General features: G+C 38.6%; 1 protein-coding gene across 1 annotated transcript in view; it reads right to left on the minus strand.

Moving 5' to 3' along the window:
• LOC134611136 (protein argonaute-4) overlaps positions 1-14,080 on the minus strand; it is a 66,166-nt gene that overhangs the window by 37,862 nt on the left and 14,224 nt on the right. The window contains exons 4-7 of the mRNA XM_063454738.1: positions 8,924-9,105; positions 8,235-8,371; positions 3,267-3,401; positions 3,076-3,163 (exon numbers count right to left, since the gene is read on the minus strand). Coding sequence (XP_063310808.1) covers positions 3,076-3,163; positions 3,267-3,401; positions 8,235-8,371; positions 8,924-9,105 — 542 coding nt within the window. The remainder of the gene's footprint in view (positions 1-3,075; positions 3,164-3,266; positions 3,402-8,234; positions 8,372-8,923; positions 9,106-14,080) is intronic.

Raw genomic sequence — 14,080 nt, forward strand, 5'->3', positions numbered from 1 at the left:
TCCTAATACAATTGTAACACATTTAATGAATAGCTGGTTTAAAATAAAAAAAAGTTTAAAAATAGAAAATAAAATTCCAAGCTATTTAAAATTGGATTTTGTCGAACAACAAGTGGAAGATATAAACCTTAAAAACTGGAAACAAGCGGGAATTTTATGTCTGTCTCAACTACTTGCAGAGGAAACAATTAAAACCTTTGTTCAATTAATACAATAATTTAATTTACCAACAAAAGAGTTGTTTATTTTTTTTAAGAATTAAAAGTTTTTTTGATGTCACACTTAAGTGTAGTAAAATCTAGTCTGAACAAAGCGATAAATATACTTTTTAATGCAAACAAAATAAATAAACCACTCTCAAAAGCTTTGATATTGAGTAAAATGTGCAATAAAGAAAAAAAAACAACAGCAATAGTTGCTTGGAAAGAAGAATTAAACATAGATATAGATATTAGGCATTGGGGTTCCTCATTGACAGAAGTTTCAAAAAACAATCATTCGTTAAATCTATTAGAAACTCACTTTAAGGTCCTAAACAGATGGTACTTAGTACCAGATAAATTAAATAAAATGTACCCCTCAATAAGCCACCTATGCTGGAGATGTGGTATAGCTACAAGTAATTTTAAACATATTTGGTGGGAGTGTAGCAAATTGAACAATCTGTGGTGTAATATACAAAGGTTTGTGTTCCTAGATTTGAATCTCAATCTGACGCTCTCTCCAGAAGTCGTCCTATTACATTTAAATTGGCCAGTAATGGCACAGGATTTGAAAATCATCCTTATTCACCTTTTTTTAGCAGCTAAAATTGTGATTGCGAGAGGATGGAAAATTGATAGAGACGTTCTCTGGGATCAAGTTAAAGCTCAGCTTGAGTTTCAAATAAAAATGGAACTCATGTTGAGTACACAAAAACTAAGTAGAAAAACAACTGTTTGGGAGAAATGTTGGGAGTTGATTAATAAATAGAGCTCCTAATAAACATTTGGTTTACTAAAGTTGGTTTCAAAACAAACTAAAAGTTAAAATGTGTTTGATTGTATATACTTTGGACAGTATAGATTATAAGATATATACTCTCACCCGATATGTTTTCTCCCTCTCTCTTGCTGCAATGTCTTGTCAATGTAATTCTGTAAGTCTAAGTATTGTTTTTTTGTTTTGTTTTGTTTTTTTGTTTTTTGTTTTTTTTAATTACTGTAATGTATTGTATTGTAATGTAACGTATTGTACTGTCTTACTGTATGGAAAAAAAAAATGGAGAAAAGAAAGGGTAAACCTTTACAATAAAGATTATATTAAAAAAAAAAAAAAAAAAATTTAAACTTGCCACCAAAATTAACACTGCTGAAGAGCATGATCACACAAAATATTCATAAGGTTCAAGAAAGAATTCTTATTCAGGAAATAACCAGATCATAATTTATGCTGTGTGTGTGAAGAGAACACAATATATATTATAACACAAATACAGGTGATACTCGAAAAGTTAGAATATTGTGCAAAAGTTAATTTATTTCAGTAATGCAATGTAAAAGAGGAAACTAATATATGAGCTAGACGCATTACATGCAAAGCAAGATAATTCAAGCCGTGATTTGTCATAGGTGCGATGATTATGGCTTACAGCTCATGAAAACCCCAAATCCACAATCTCAGTAAATTGAATATTGTAACACTCAGTAAGCCATAACACCTGCAAAGGGTTTCTGAGCCTTTAAATGGTCTCTCAGTCTGGTTCGGTAGGAATCACAATCATGGGGAGGACTGCTGACCTGACAGTTGTGCAGAAAACCATCATTGACACCCTCCATAAGGAGGGAAAGCCTCAAAAAGGTAATTGCGAAGGAAATGGGATGTACCCAGAGTGCTGTATCAAATAACATTAATAGAAAGTTATGTGGAAGGGAAAAGTGTGGAAGAAAAAAGTGCACAAGCAGCAGGGATGACCGCAGCCTGGAGAGGATGGTCAGGGAAAGGCCATTCAAATGTGTTGGGGACTTTTACAAGGAGTGGACTGAGGCTGGAGTCAGTGCATCAAAAGCCACCACACACAGATGGATCCTGGACATGGGCTTCAGGTGTCATATTCCTCTTATCAAACCCCTCCTGAGCAACAAACGTCAGAAGCGTCTCACTTGGGATAAAGAAAAAAAGACCTGGTCTGTTGCTCAGTGGTCTAAGGTTCTCTTTTCTGAGGATAGCAACTTTTGCATCTCATTTAGAAACCAAGGACCTAGAGTCTGGACGAAGAATGGAGAGGCACACACTGCAAGATGCTTGAAGTCCAGTGTGAAGTTTCCACAGTCTGTGTTGATTTGGGGAGCCATGTCATCTGCTGGTGTTGGTCCACTGTGCTTCATTAAGTCTGGGGTCAACGCAGCAGTCTACCAGGAGATTTTGGAGCACTTTATGCTTCCTTCTGCAGACGAGCTTTATGGGGATGCTGACTAATTTTCTAGCAGGACTTGGCACCTGCCCACACTGCCAAAAGCACCAAAGCCTGGTTCAATGACCGTGGGATTACTGTGCTTGATTGGCCAGCAAACTCGCCTAACCTGAACTTCATAGAGAATATATGGGGCATTGCCAAGAGAAAGATGAGAGACATGAGACCGAACAATGCAGAAGAGCTGAAGGCCGCTATTGAAGCATCCTGGTCTTCCACAACACCTCAGCAGTGCCACAGGCTGATAGCTTCCATGCCACGCCGCATTGAGGCAGTAATTGCTACAAAAAGGGCCCAAACCAAGTACTGAGTCCATATGCATGCTTATACTTTTCAGATGTCCAATATTGTTCTATGTACACTCCTTGTTTTATTGATTGCATGTAATATTCTAATTTACTGAGATTGTGGATTTGGGGTTTTCATGAGCTGTAATCCATAATCATTGCACTTATGACAAATCATGGCTTGAACTATCTTGCTTTGCATGTAATGCGTCTATCTCATATTAGTTTCCCCTTTTACGTTGCATTACTGAAATAAATGAACTTTTGCACGATATTCTATTTTTTCAAGTATCACCTGTATATATTTGCTAAAAATGTAAAATAAAAAAGACATACGTCTGATGGCTTGCTGGCCTCCTTGTTACATTGCACACTCTATATTTCCTCTTCATCTGGCCGCAATGAGTGACTTCAACCTTCAGACCTGTAAAGTGAAATATATATGAAAGGTTGTACTACTTTGTATCCATTCAAAGGAGGGGGGGGTGGGGGGGGGGTAGTAATTTTTTTTTTTTTTTTTAAATTACCTCTTATTTCTTTCGTAAACTTAACGCGTTGGGAATCTGTCAGAGACTTCGTTTGCTCATTTATATTCTGAACATCAAGAACCTCACACATGAACTCAATAACTGGTTGTGCTCTGTAAAAAGCTGTTGCTGAAACTAGAACAAAAATATGAAACTTAGGATATTCTACCAAAATAGCAAACTTTTTATGAAATCAGTTGCATAGTTAACTGAGAAGACAGAACTGTAAGCAAGTAAACACCTACACTTAAAAATTACAGTGGAATCAAACCGATATAGAGCTTTATAGAGAGAAACTTTTTTTTTTTTTTTTATCTATTTCCCAAACTTACCCCATCAGACACTGCTATGCCAGATGACAGTAGAGGGAAATGCCTTGATTCCTACACTCTAGTAACAAACCACTATACCCACAGTATCACAATAGATAAACAGGGTGAATTATGTTAAAAGTCTTGAAGACACTGATCAGCCAGGGGATGTAGGCATAGGTATCTGAAAAGATATGAGGAAATAGCCCTTTAACCCCTTAAGGACTGAGCCAGTTGTACAAGTAGTGATCAAAACAAAACGTACCAAAAAATTGAATTTGCGCTATATTTGTATTCACAAATAATTCACCTCTTTCATATTAAATGTACCCACACTTATTTTGTTCAGGAGAAACAGGACTTTCATGTCACATCAAATATATTTATATATTAAACAAAATTTAATATGAATAAAATGTAAAAAAAAAAAAAAAAAAAAAAAAGGGAAAAAGTAAGAATTTATAAAACCATTTTTAGTTCTACTTGGCATTTTAACTGTGAATGTCTTAATACTGTTAGCGGTTACTGCACTGAAATGCACATACCGGTATTTGTATTCAGTGAAGTCTCACAAGTAAAATAGCACCCCTAAGTACAGGTTTTATGGTGTTTTGGGAAGTTACAGGGTCAAATTTAGCACATTGCATGTTTTAGTTTATACACATTGAAATTTGACAGACTGGTTATGTTGCCTTTGAAACCGTTTGGTAGCCCAGGAATTAAAATTACCCCCATGATAGTATTCCATTTGCAAAAGAAGACAACCCAAGGTATTACAAATGGGGTATTGTCCAGTCTTTTTTTAGTAGCCACTTAGTCACAAACACTGGCCAAAGTTAGTGTTTATAATAGTTTTTTGGATTTTTCACACACATACAAATTAGAATGCTAACTTTGGCCAGTGTTTGTGACTAGGTAGCTACTAAAAAAGACTGACCATACCCCATTTGCAATACCTTGGATTGTCTTCTTTTGCAAATGGTATGCCATCATGGGGGTAATTCTCATTCCTGGGCTACCATACGCTCTCAAAGGCAACATAACCAATCTGGCAAATTTTTATGTGAAAAAATGGAAATGCAAGTCTTATATTACACTCTGTAACTTTTGAAAACACCATAAAACTTGTACATGGTGGGTACCATTATACTCGAGAGACTTTGCTAAACACAAATATTAGTGTTTCCAAACATTACAACAATTATATAGTTAGTCAAAGGGCCGTGTGGGTGTGAAAAATGCAAAAAACTGCACTTTCACAGACAATATTGTTGTGATATGTTTTACGATTTTGAAACACTTTGTTTTCAGCGAAGTCTCCCGAGTAAAACAATACCCCCCCCCCCATGTACAGGTTTGATGGTGTCTTGGAAAGTTAAAGGGTTAAATATAGGGCTTGCAAACCATATTCTCTGGACTTTTTGTCTGGGTTGCCAGGCAAGTCCCTCAAATAGTAATTAATAAAATTACTTAATTATGTAAAAAATATTATATAAATATATATGTAGAATTTAAATATATATATATATATATATATATATATATATGTATATGTTCCTCAAACTCACCTGGGACTGACCCTATTTAAGAATAGGAAACGGAGGGATGGGTAGGCTGAATTTTTAGCATTCATTATTGATTTTTGGTCCCTGAGGAAGTTCCCACGAGGGAATGAAACGCGTAGGACCTAATTCGCTTATATTTTATCAATTTTTATTTTGAATAAAATCTTTGATACTACCTACTCGCGTGTTCCTGGCACCTGTTCGTGAGAAGGGAAAGCATACAGGAGTACCACACAGGGGTGGATTTGTGCATACTTATGTCTGTGAGTGCAATCATTATAGCAGTGAAAGAATTTATACATACAGTGTTGCACTATGTCCGTTTATGTTTGTTTGTTTATTTATTTTTTAAGTATAAGCTGAAAGTCTGCAGTTAAAGCACATCTTTTTAATTTCATTTCAAATCCATTGTGGTGGTGTATGGAGCCAAAAAAATTAGAATTGTGTCGATGTCCCAATATTTATGGACCTGACTGTACATGCACATTAACACACAGATACATATAAATACACTGGCACATACACACACGCACCCTGACACACATAAATATTGATACATGCATACACCATGACACAGATACACATACGGACATAAAAACCACACACAGATGCACATACACAGATGTGTGTGCGCACACAGACTGACAAAGAAGCACACTGACATATATACACACGTGATATATTTTTTTATATCTCCAGCCACCCTCCTGTTAGCTTACCTTGTGTGTCCAGGTGGGTGGCTTGGAGTCCTGCTGGCTGGTGTGAGTAGGGGGCATGGAGCAGCTCAGGGAATGCTCCTCTCCCCCCAGCGCCATCTACCTGCACGAGACTGGGAGGAAGTGACAGGCTGTCACTTCCTCCCAGCTGGCAGACAAAACAGGGGTCCGGTCTTAAAGGACTGCGGCACCCGACCAGGCCCCTGTTCAAAAGTTATGTTACCCGGTGCTAGAATCATAGCACCGGGGAAACACTCCACAGCACTCTTGTGTGCATGTTGCGGCGCCCTGGCACACAGTTTGACAACCGCTGGTTTAAAGCAAAGGAAAAAGGGTTTTACAGTTAATTTAAAGGACTACTATAGTGCCCTGAGGGTGCCCCCACCCTCAGGGTCCCCCTCCCGCCAGGCTCTAGGTGGAGGAAGGGGTTAAACTTGCCTCTTTCTCCAGCGCCGGGCGGGGAGCTCTCCTCCTCCTCAGCTGAATGCAAGAGCCGCGCGCGCATTCAGCCAGTCTCATAGGAAAGCATTTACAATGCTTTCCTATGGACGCTGGCGTCTTCTCACTGTGATTTTCACAGTGAAAAGCACGCAAGCTCCTCTAGCGGCTGTCAATGAGACAGCCACTATAGGCTGGATTAACCCTAACATAAACATAGCAGTTTCTCTGAAACGGCTATGTTTATGGAAAAAAGGGTTAATCCTAGATGGACCAGGCAACCAGACCACTTCATTAAGCTGAAGTGGTCTGGGTGCCTATAGTGGTCCTTTAAGGATGTGGAATTCTCTGGCTGAAGAGATGCTTTTATCTGAGTCTATGCAGAGGTTTAAACAGCAATTGGATAAATACTTGGAAAAAAAAATAATATTCAGGGATATATTTTTTAATTAGTGGGGTAATGGATTCTTGATCCAAATAGATATCTGACTGTCATTCTGGAGTAAAGACAGATTTTTTTTTCTAGTGTGCCACAAAATTGGAAGCACTTCAGACTGGGTGTTTTGCCTTTTTCTTTTACAATATACAGCAAAAACATAAGAGAAAGGCTGGACTTGATGGATGCATTTTACTTTTCCGCTAACTATGTAAAACTGTTGATTTAGCCACTCCTATTGTTCCTGCTGTCTCTTGGATGGATTTTGCAGCCTAAGGATAGCAGGTTTAACTTGCATTGACAGCTCCTTTGACTGCATGTTGTGGGTTCACAGTAACGGTTTTCAAATGCTAATGCCACACCTGGAATCAACTTCAGACCTTTTATGAAGCATGAAACATATTTTGAGTCAACTGTCAAATTACTTTGGGTCCCTTGAAAAAGAGGAGGCTACATATTAAAGAGATGTAATACCTAAACCCTTCCTCCAATTTGGAAGTGAATACCCTCAAATTAAAGCGAAAATAATGCACTTTAAGACCATATTCATTATTTAACTGTAACTTTAATGTATGCATGCCTATTTTGATAGCAATATTGTTTATATTGCAGTTTGTACAAGCTAACCACAAGAATAAACCAAGTCTTGTGTAACCCTTTCCCAGTGTTGGCTCTGCTATGCCATCCTAAAAAAGGAGGGCATTAATGCCTTTACAGCAGCCCGAATGATCAAGCCCTTCTTGCAGTAAAAATACTTGCCCTCCTTGCTGGATCTGATCGTAGAGCTGCCGTACACTGAGGCAGTAATGTCGACCTGAGTCATGTTAAAGCTATGACCTGATTCAGATGGGTGTGATTGACAGATTGCCTGCAGGGCGACTGCCTGGGTTGTCATTTAGATTCCCCCAGCATGTAATTAATAAAATATGATAATGTACAAATTAAATAATTAGTCTGGGTACACTTAATACGAAAGAGGTACATTATGGTTGACATATAGCTTAAATTATAGGTTTTGTTTTTGGTTCAGAACTTGGACAATTGCCTCTGTCCTTAAGGGGTTAAGACAACAATTGGTCAGGTTTTTATCTAGCTAAAGGGTCGTGAGTACAGCATATTAAGTCTATTTGATAGACACTGTAGCACTCTAGGGTAAGGAGGTTATTTTAACGCCACTAAGCTGACCACTCCGCCTTGTCAGTGAGCCAGGTTTTCACCCACCAGGCTTAGGACACACAGAGTTTCCCCACTCTTCATAGATAGAGGAAGTGGAAAGCAGTGCCTGGCAAATTCCAAGTAAGCAGTCAAAAAAAAAAAACCCCAAAAAAACAACAACAATAGAGTCAAACCATTTTTACGCAAGCTTAAGATATATACTAGAATTTTTTGCGAATGGTTGGCTTCTGTAGTCATAGCAAAAACTTTAATGACTAGCAGTATGACGTGAAACTAGATTTCAAAAAGTTTGGTACCTGGATTGAAAAGCTACTACTTCTACTTACCATCAATATTCAGCATCATATTCCACATGGCTGGACGTACTGACTGATGGAACCCAAACCAGACTTCACGCCCCCCACCCAACGGATGGTAGTAACCCTCAGGTGGGGAGAAGAACGAGCGTCCAACTGGAGTATACCTGGGAGAGAAGAAAAAAAACACACAAAAAAGAAAAAATTTTAAAAAAACTAAATTAGAAGGGACTCTGTAATGCCTGTGACAACTACAGTTTATTGTGGTTGTTCTGATGAGTATAGTCAGTCCCTGCCTGCTTTTTAATGTAAACACTGTATTTTCAGAGAAAAGGCAGTGTTTAAATTACAGCCTAAGAACACATGGAGATGCACTGATTAATGCAGCTCTATGAGGAGATGTTGATTGGCTAGTGTGGTGTTTTACTCCGCACCCACCCCATCTTCATCGCAGAGATCATCAGAATTGACAATCTCAGCCAATTTAATACTTTCCTATGGGAAAGCATTCCGATTGGCTGAGATAATTCTGATGATGTAAGTAAAGAAGAGTTAAATCACCTTTCAAATACCAGGTAAAGGATAACCACCTGAACAATGATTTTAAATCTATATAGTGTCAGGAATACATATTTGTGTTTGTGACACTATAGTGCTCCTTTAAGCATTATAAAACCTTTATACAGCAGTTTAGACTAAAAGGGATGGAATATAAATACCTCATTGATGGGAGGTGACGAGTGATGACATCTAGGGCCTGCACAGAATCCTCTGGGACCTCACTAAGATGACCAGACAAAGCCTCTAAGAGGAGCTGGAGACTGACTACAGACACCCATTGAATTGTCACTTTGAACGTCTGGTCCTTGCCCTCACCAGGAAGGGTCACTTCCAAGTCAACCTGCAGATCGGATAGATTATTAGTGTAAACACAGATTTTTACATGTAAACATAAGCGTGACAAATTACTTTTTGCTATTTTGTTTTAGAAGAAACCTTCACTTGCAATGAGAGGAAATAAAATTAATAAATCATCAACCCCATAGAAAATCGCTCACAGATTAGGATACAGAGATAGGTTAGACTGAAAAATCCACACACACAAAGTACACTGTATTGTGGAAGTGGTCCTACAAGCTGAACCTAACAGCAGATAATGGGCACAGAGTTGCACACCGCATATAAAAGCAACCCTCTCAGCAGTGTGACTGTATGCAATGTTTTCTGGACTCAGACATGTTTCAGCGATCTTCATAGTCACTGTCAATCTAAACTTTACTATTCTGCCATCACAGTGGTGTTTGTTCATGGAATAGAAAATGGACTGGCAAGATTTAGACTAAAATTACCAACTGTGACTAAAGCATAATAAAAGTATTGTTAACATATTTTTCAAAATAAAAAAACAAACAAAAAACAAAAAAAACATTGTTGTAGGGTTTTTCTATTACAACTAGGCTTGCAATCCGAGTTTCAATTTTCTGCAATCTGGTGTTTACCAAATAAATCCTAATGTATATTAGGTTGCCTGAATGCTACCTTTTCTTCTACATATCTGCAGAGAATAGGTCTCTTCCATCCGAATGTCTCTCTTTTCAAGGATTTACTTATCGTTGGTATGTGAGTGTATAACAGAGCTCCACGTCAATAATACTTACAGTAATGTGTCTAAACCAGGGGTTCCCAATTAATTTTGACCCTTTGACATAATATATCAACATCATGGTTTTCATCCTATCTTTCAGAACGCTCATTTAAATATCTTTTAAATCAGGGCTACCTCCCCTCCACGCTCCTTCTCAGTTGGTGTTTCCCAAGGCTTTCTTCTTGATCCTCTTATTTTCCCCATTTACACGGTCTCTCTAGTTCAGGCATAGGCAACCTTCGGCACTGCAGATGTTTTGGACTACACCTCCCATGATGCTTTGCCAGCATTATGGGTGTAAAAGCATTATGGGGGATGTAGTCCACAACATCTGGAGTGCCGAAGGTTGCCTGTCTAGTTAATCCTGTTAATTTAAAAAAAAAAAAAAAAAAAGTTAGAATTATCTCTACTCCCTTAACCTATCGCCTACCCTCCTGTAAAACATAACAAGCTACCTCTTCCACTCCTAACTAAATAGTTTCCCGCTTTCTAAAACCCAACTCCTCATCTTTCCGCGCTTAAATAGTCCTATTTCCCTGGTGCTTTGGAGTTACTTTCAACTCGGGTCTTACATTTTCTCCTCACATCCAGTTTGTTTAAATCCTGTAACTTCCACCTTTTATAAATGATTGTCTACATTCTCCTTTTTCTAACTAAAAAAATGAAATAAAAAAATAAATCCTAAGGCTGTTTATGCACTAATCTTTTCCCTGACTTGATTAGCAAGTTGCGGTAGTCATGGACCTTTCAAAAACCTCACACTTTTTAGTGTGTAATAAAATCTGCAGCCAGACTCATCTCTGAGTGACCACTACTTGCACAGCTCACCCCTTTGCCAGTCAATACATTAGCTCCCAGTACCCCTCATGATCCAACGTAAGCTGCCAACAATAGCCCATGGCTTATAATTTGTAGTCCTATTCCACTATCCAGGTCATAAAAGTTAATCTTCACTGCATACCATAGTATATTCTCCAGGGTGAATTATTACATGCCAGGGTTAAATTTTCCCTCTCCAATGGCTAGTGAAACATTTGAGCTTTGATCTAATCTATAAATCTTGCATTACTACTACTATTAATCATAACAAACTTAAAAAAAGACTCAAACACTCATCCAATGAGCATTCAGGGCTTTGCTCAGGACAGGAGAGCCAGTCAAAGTTCCTACTAAAGAACCTCCTGGCACCTGAGTTATATTAGTGGAGGTATGTAGCAGATGGTGAGCGGTACCATAGCCACAGTGCACTGTAGTGTTCCTTTAACCTTCTTGAATCTAACCCAAGCATAGGCAACCTTCAGGACTCCAGATGTTTTGGACTACCCCCACCCCCCAACTGGGATCGCCGGTCCAGGTAAGTGTAGCGCTCGTATTTGCCGTGGACATCCTTAACAACTGATTTTTGAACGTCCGCGGTCATTAAGGGTTTAAACATATCAGTACAGGGGCTTACTACTGCACTTTTCCAAGTGCTGTCAGCGAATTGCCCTAGAATTATGGAAATTCTGCAGTAGTTAGCTGGAACTTAAGTAACTATTAGCATTTAGCATGGTTATCTACTCATTTTCAAGTGAGTGAGCAGCCTGGGCATGGACAAAAGGCACAATGATCTAATGAATAAAAACCTCTAGCACAGGTTAATTAACTGCCTATGCCCTTTTGTATTTTTATAGTTCCAACAAATTCCATAGCGCTTTACAGTTTTATAAGAGGGGGAGATTTAACAATAAATTAGACAATTACAAAAACGTACAGGAACAATAGAAAGAAGAGAACACTGCTCAAACGAGCTTACAGTCTATAGGAGGTGGGGTATAAAACAGGAGATGGGAATTAACCCCTTAAGGACACATGACATGTGTGACATGTCATGATTCCCTTTTATTCCAGAAGTTTGGTCCTTAAGGGGTTAAACAAGGTGGGAGTGAAGCAGAGCTGGAGGAGAGAGTAGAGTGCTGCCCTTTAGGAGAGAGCAAGAGGCAGGTATATGAGCTTACTCTGGGAGGTCATAAGCTTTCCTGAAGAGAGGTTTTAAGGCACTAAACGACTGAAGACTAGGAGAGAGTCTGATGGTGGTAGCCCAGCCTTGGTCCATGGCCATCGAGGCCCACTGGGCATTTTCTGCAGAATCCACCACCGCCCACCTGAAACCCCATAATGCCCACTAGGGGGCGGTAGGGAGCAGGTTGACAATCCCTGCTCCTGTCTAAGGAAAAGAGCAGCAAAACAGGACTCACCAATGGAGAGAACAAAAAAAAAAAAAAGAAAGTTAACTGTATTTGTGCGTATCTGCCTGCATCTCTATATGTATGTTGTGTGTGTTTCTGTATGTATGTGTCTTTGTAAGTATGTGTGCCTGTATGTATCTGTTTGTGTCTCTATGCATGTATGTGTCTGTGTATATCTGTCGGGGGAGGGGGCATGAACTGTGTGTGCGTATATAATATATATATACATATATATAATCCAAATAGGTTATGGTGGGGAAAAAAATGTGATTGAAAACCCCTTCCACCTGAAGTCTGTGGATAGTTAATACAATGTTAAACAAAGATCTGCACACCAATCAAGCCATAAGACTTACTTTTCCCACAGAAATCCCAAATCTGCAGTGATGTTACAACCGCAAAGGATTCTGGGTGGGCATATGCAAATTAGTTTAACAAAGAATCACATTTTTGCCTCATTCCATTTTGAACATGGATTCCTTTTAATCTATGTTTGCAGTATACAACTGCTTGGAACACAATTTAGGAAAAGATGCAAAACCAGTGAACCACTCATGGACAACTGTTTCGTTGTTAATGCAACCTTATCAGCATGAGGTTGGTTACTGGTTTGCTTATTGAGGCTTGATGCCCACCCAGAATCCTTTGCGGTTGTAGCATCACTGCAGATTTGGGATTTCTGTGGGAAAAGTAAGTCTTATGGCTTGATTGGTGTGCAGATCTTTGTTTAACATTGTATTAACTATCCACAGACTTCAGGTGGAAGGGGTTTTCAATCAAAATATACACACACACATATATATATATATACACATATATATATATATATATATATACACACATATATATATATATATATATATATATATATATACACATACACACACACACACACACACACAAAGGGTTATTCAGGGATTCCTGACAGATAGTGTTACAATGTAACTTGCGTTAATTTTGAAAAGAAAATGGTTTGGAAATAGGAAAAAACTTTCCAAAAAAAATCTAAGAACATGTTAACTTTGGGCATTTCTAAACTCAGGACAAAATTTGGAAACTACACTGCTCAAAAAAAATAAAGGGAACACAAAAATAACATCCTAGATCTGAATTAAATATTCTTCTGAAATACTTTGTTCTTTACATAGTTGAATGTGCTGACGACAAAGTCACACAAAAATAAAAAAATGGAAATCAAAATTTTCAACCCATGGAGGTCTGGATTTTTAGTCACACTCAAAATTAAAGTGGAAAAAACACACTACAGGCTGATCCAACTTTGATGTAATGTCCTTAAAACAAGTCAAAATGAGAATGTAAAATAGGATCATTTGCTTGGTCGGACCATTGCCCAGTCTACATCACATCGCACAACACTTTCCAATTCAGAGTGAGAGGGAACTGGAAGCTAAATGAGTCACTGCTCTCTGACGTTTCTTTTGCTGGCCTAGTAAAAGACGAATTAGACCACTTCTTCCGCCTGAATAGCGGGGGAGAGGCATCAGAAACCTCGGTTTGGCTAGCCCATAAGGCGGTCGTCCGAGGCCTATTCATGAAGAGACCCGCATACCTAAAAAGACAAAGACAGGGAGAGCTCCTCCGGTGCCATGAACAAATTGCTAAACTGTCAGACAGGAATAAAACCATCCCCACTCGGAAACTTGCTGGGGAACTCCAACAGGCTTACCGCAAACTACACACACTAAACGCAATGAAAACCACGTACTTATTGAATAGACTTAAAGCTAATACCTACCACTCCAGCGGGAGAGCTAACAAATACCTGGCAGCAAGGCTGCGAGACAAACTATCGACTAATAGGATAGCACACATACTGGAAGAGGACGGTACAAAAAAAGCTGGGGCCACAAGAGATTAGCGACACGTTCGCCAAATTTTACTCCAAATTATACAATTTGAAAGACGACCCAATACACACACCCCTACTGAAGTAGAAGTGAAAACATTTCTTGACCGCATCAAACTACCTCAACTTTCAAAAA

The sequence above is a fragment of the Pelobates fuscus genome, chromosome 1, assembly GCF_036172605.1.
Source record: "Pelobates fuscus isolate aPelFus1 chromosome 1, aPelFus1.pri, whole genome shotgun sequence".
Lineage (NCBI taxonomy): Eukaryota > Metazoa > Chordata > Amphibia > Anura > Pelobatidae > Pelobates > Pelobates fuscus.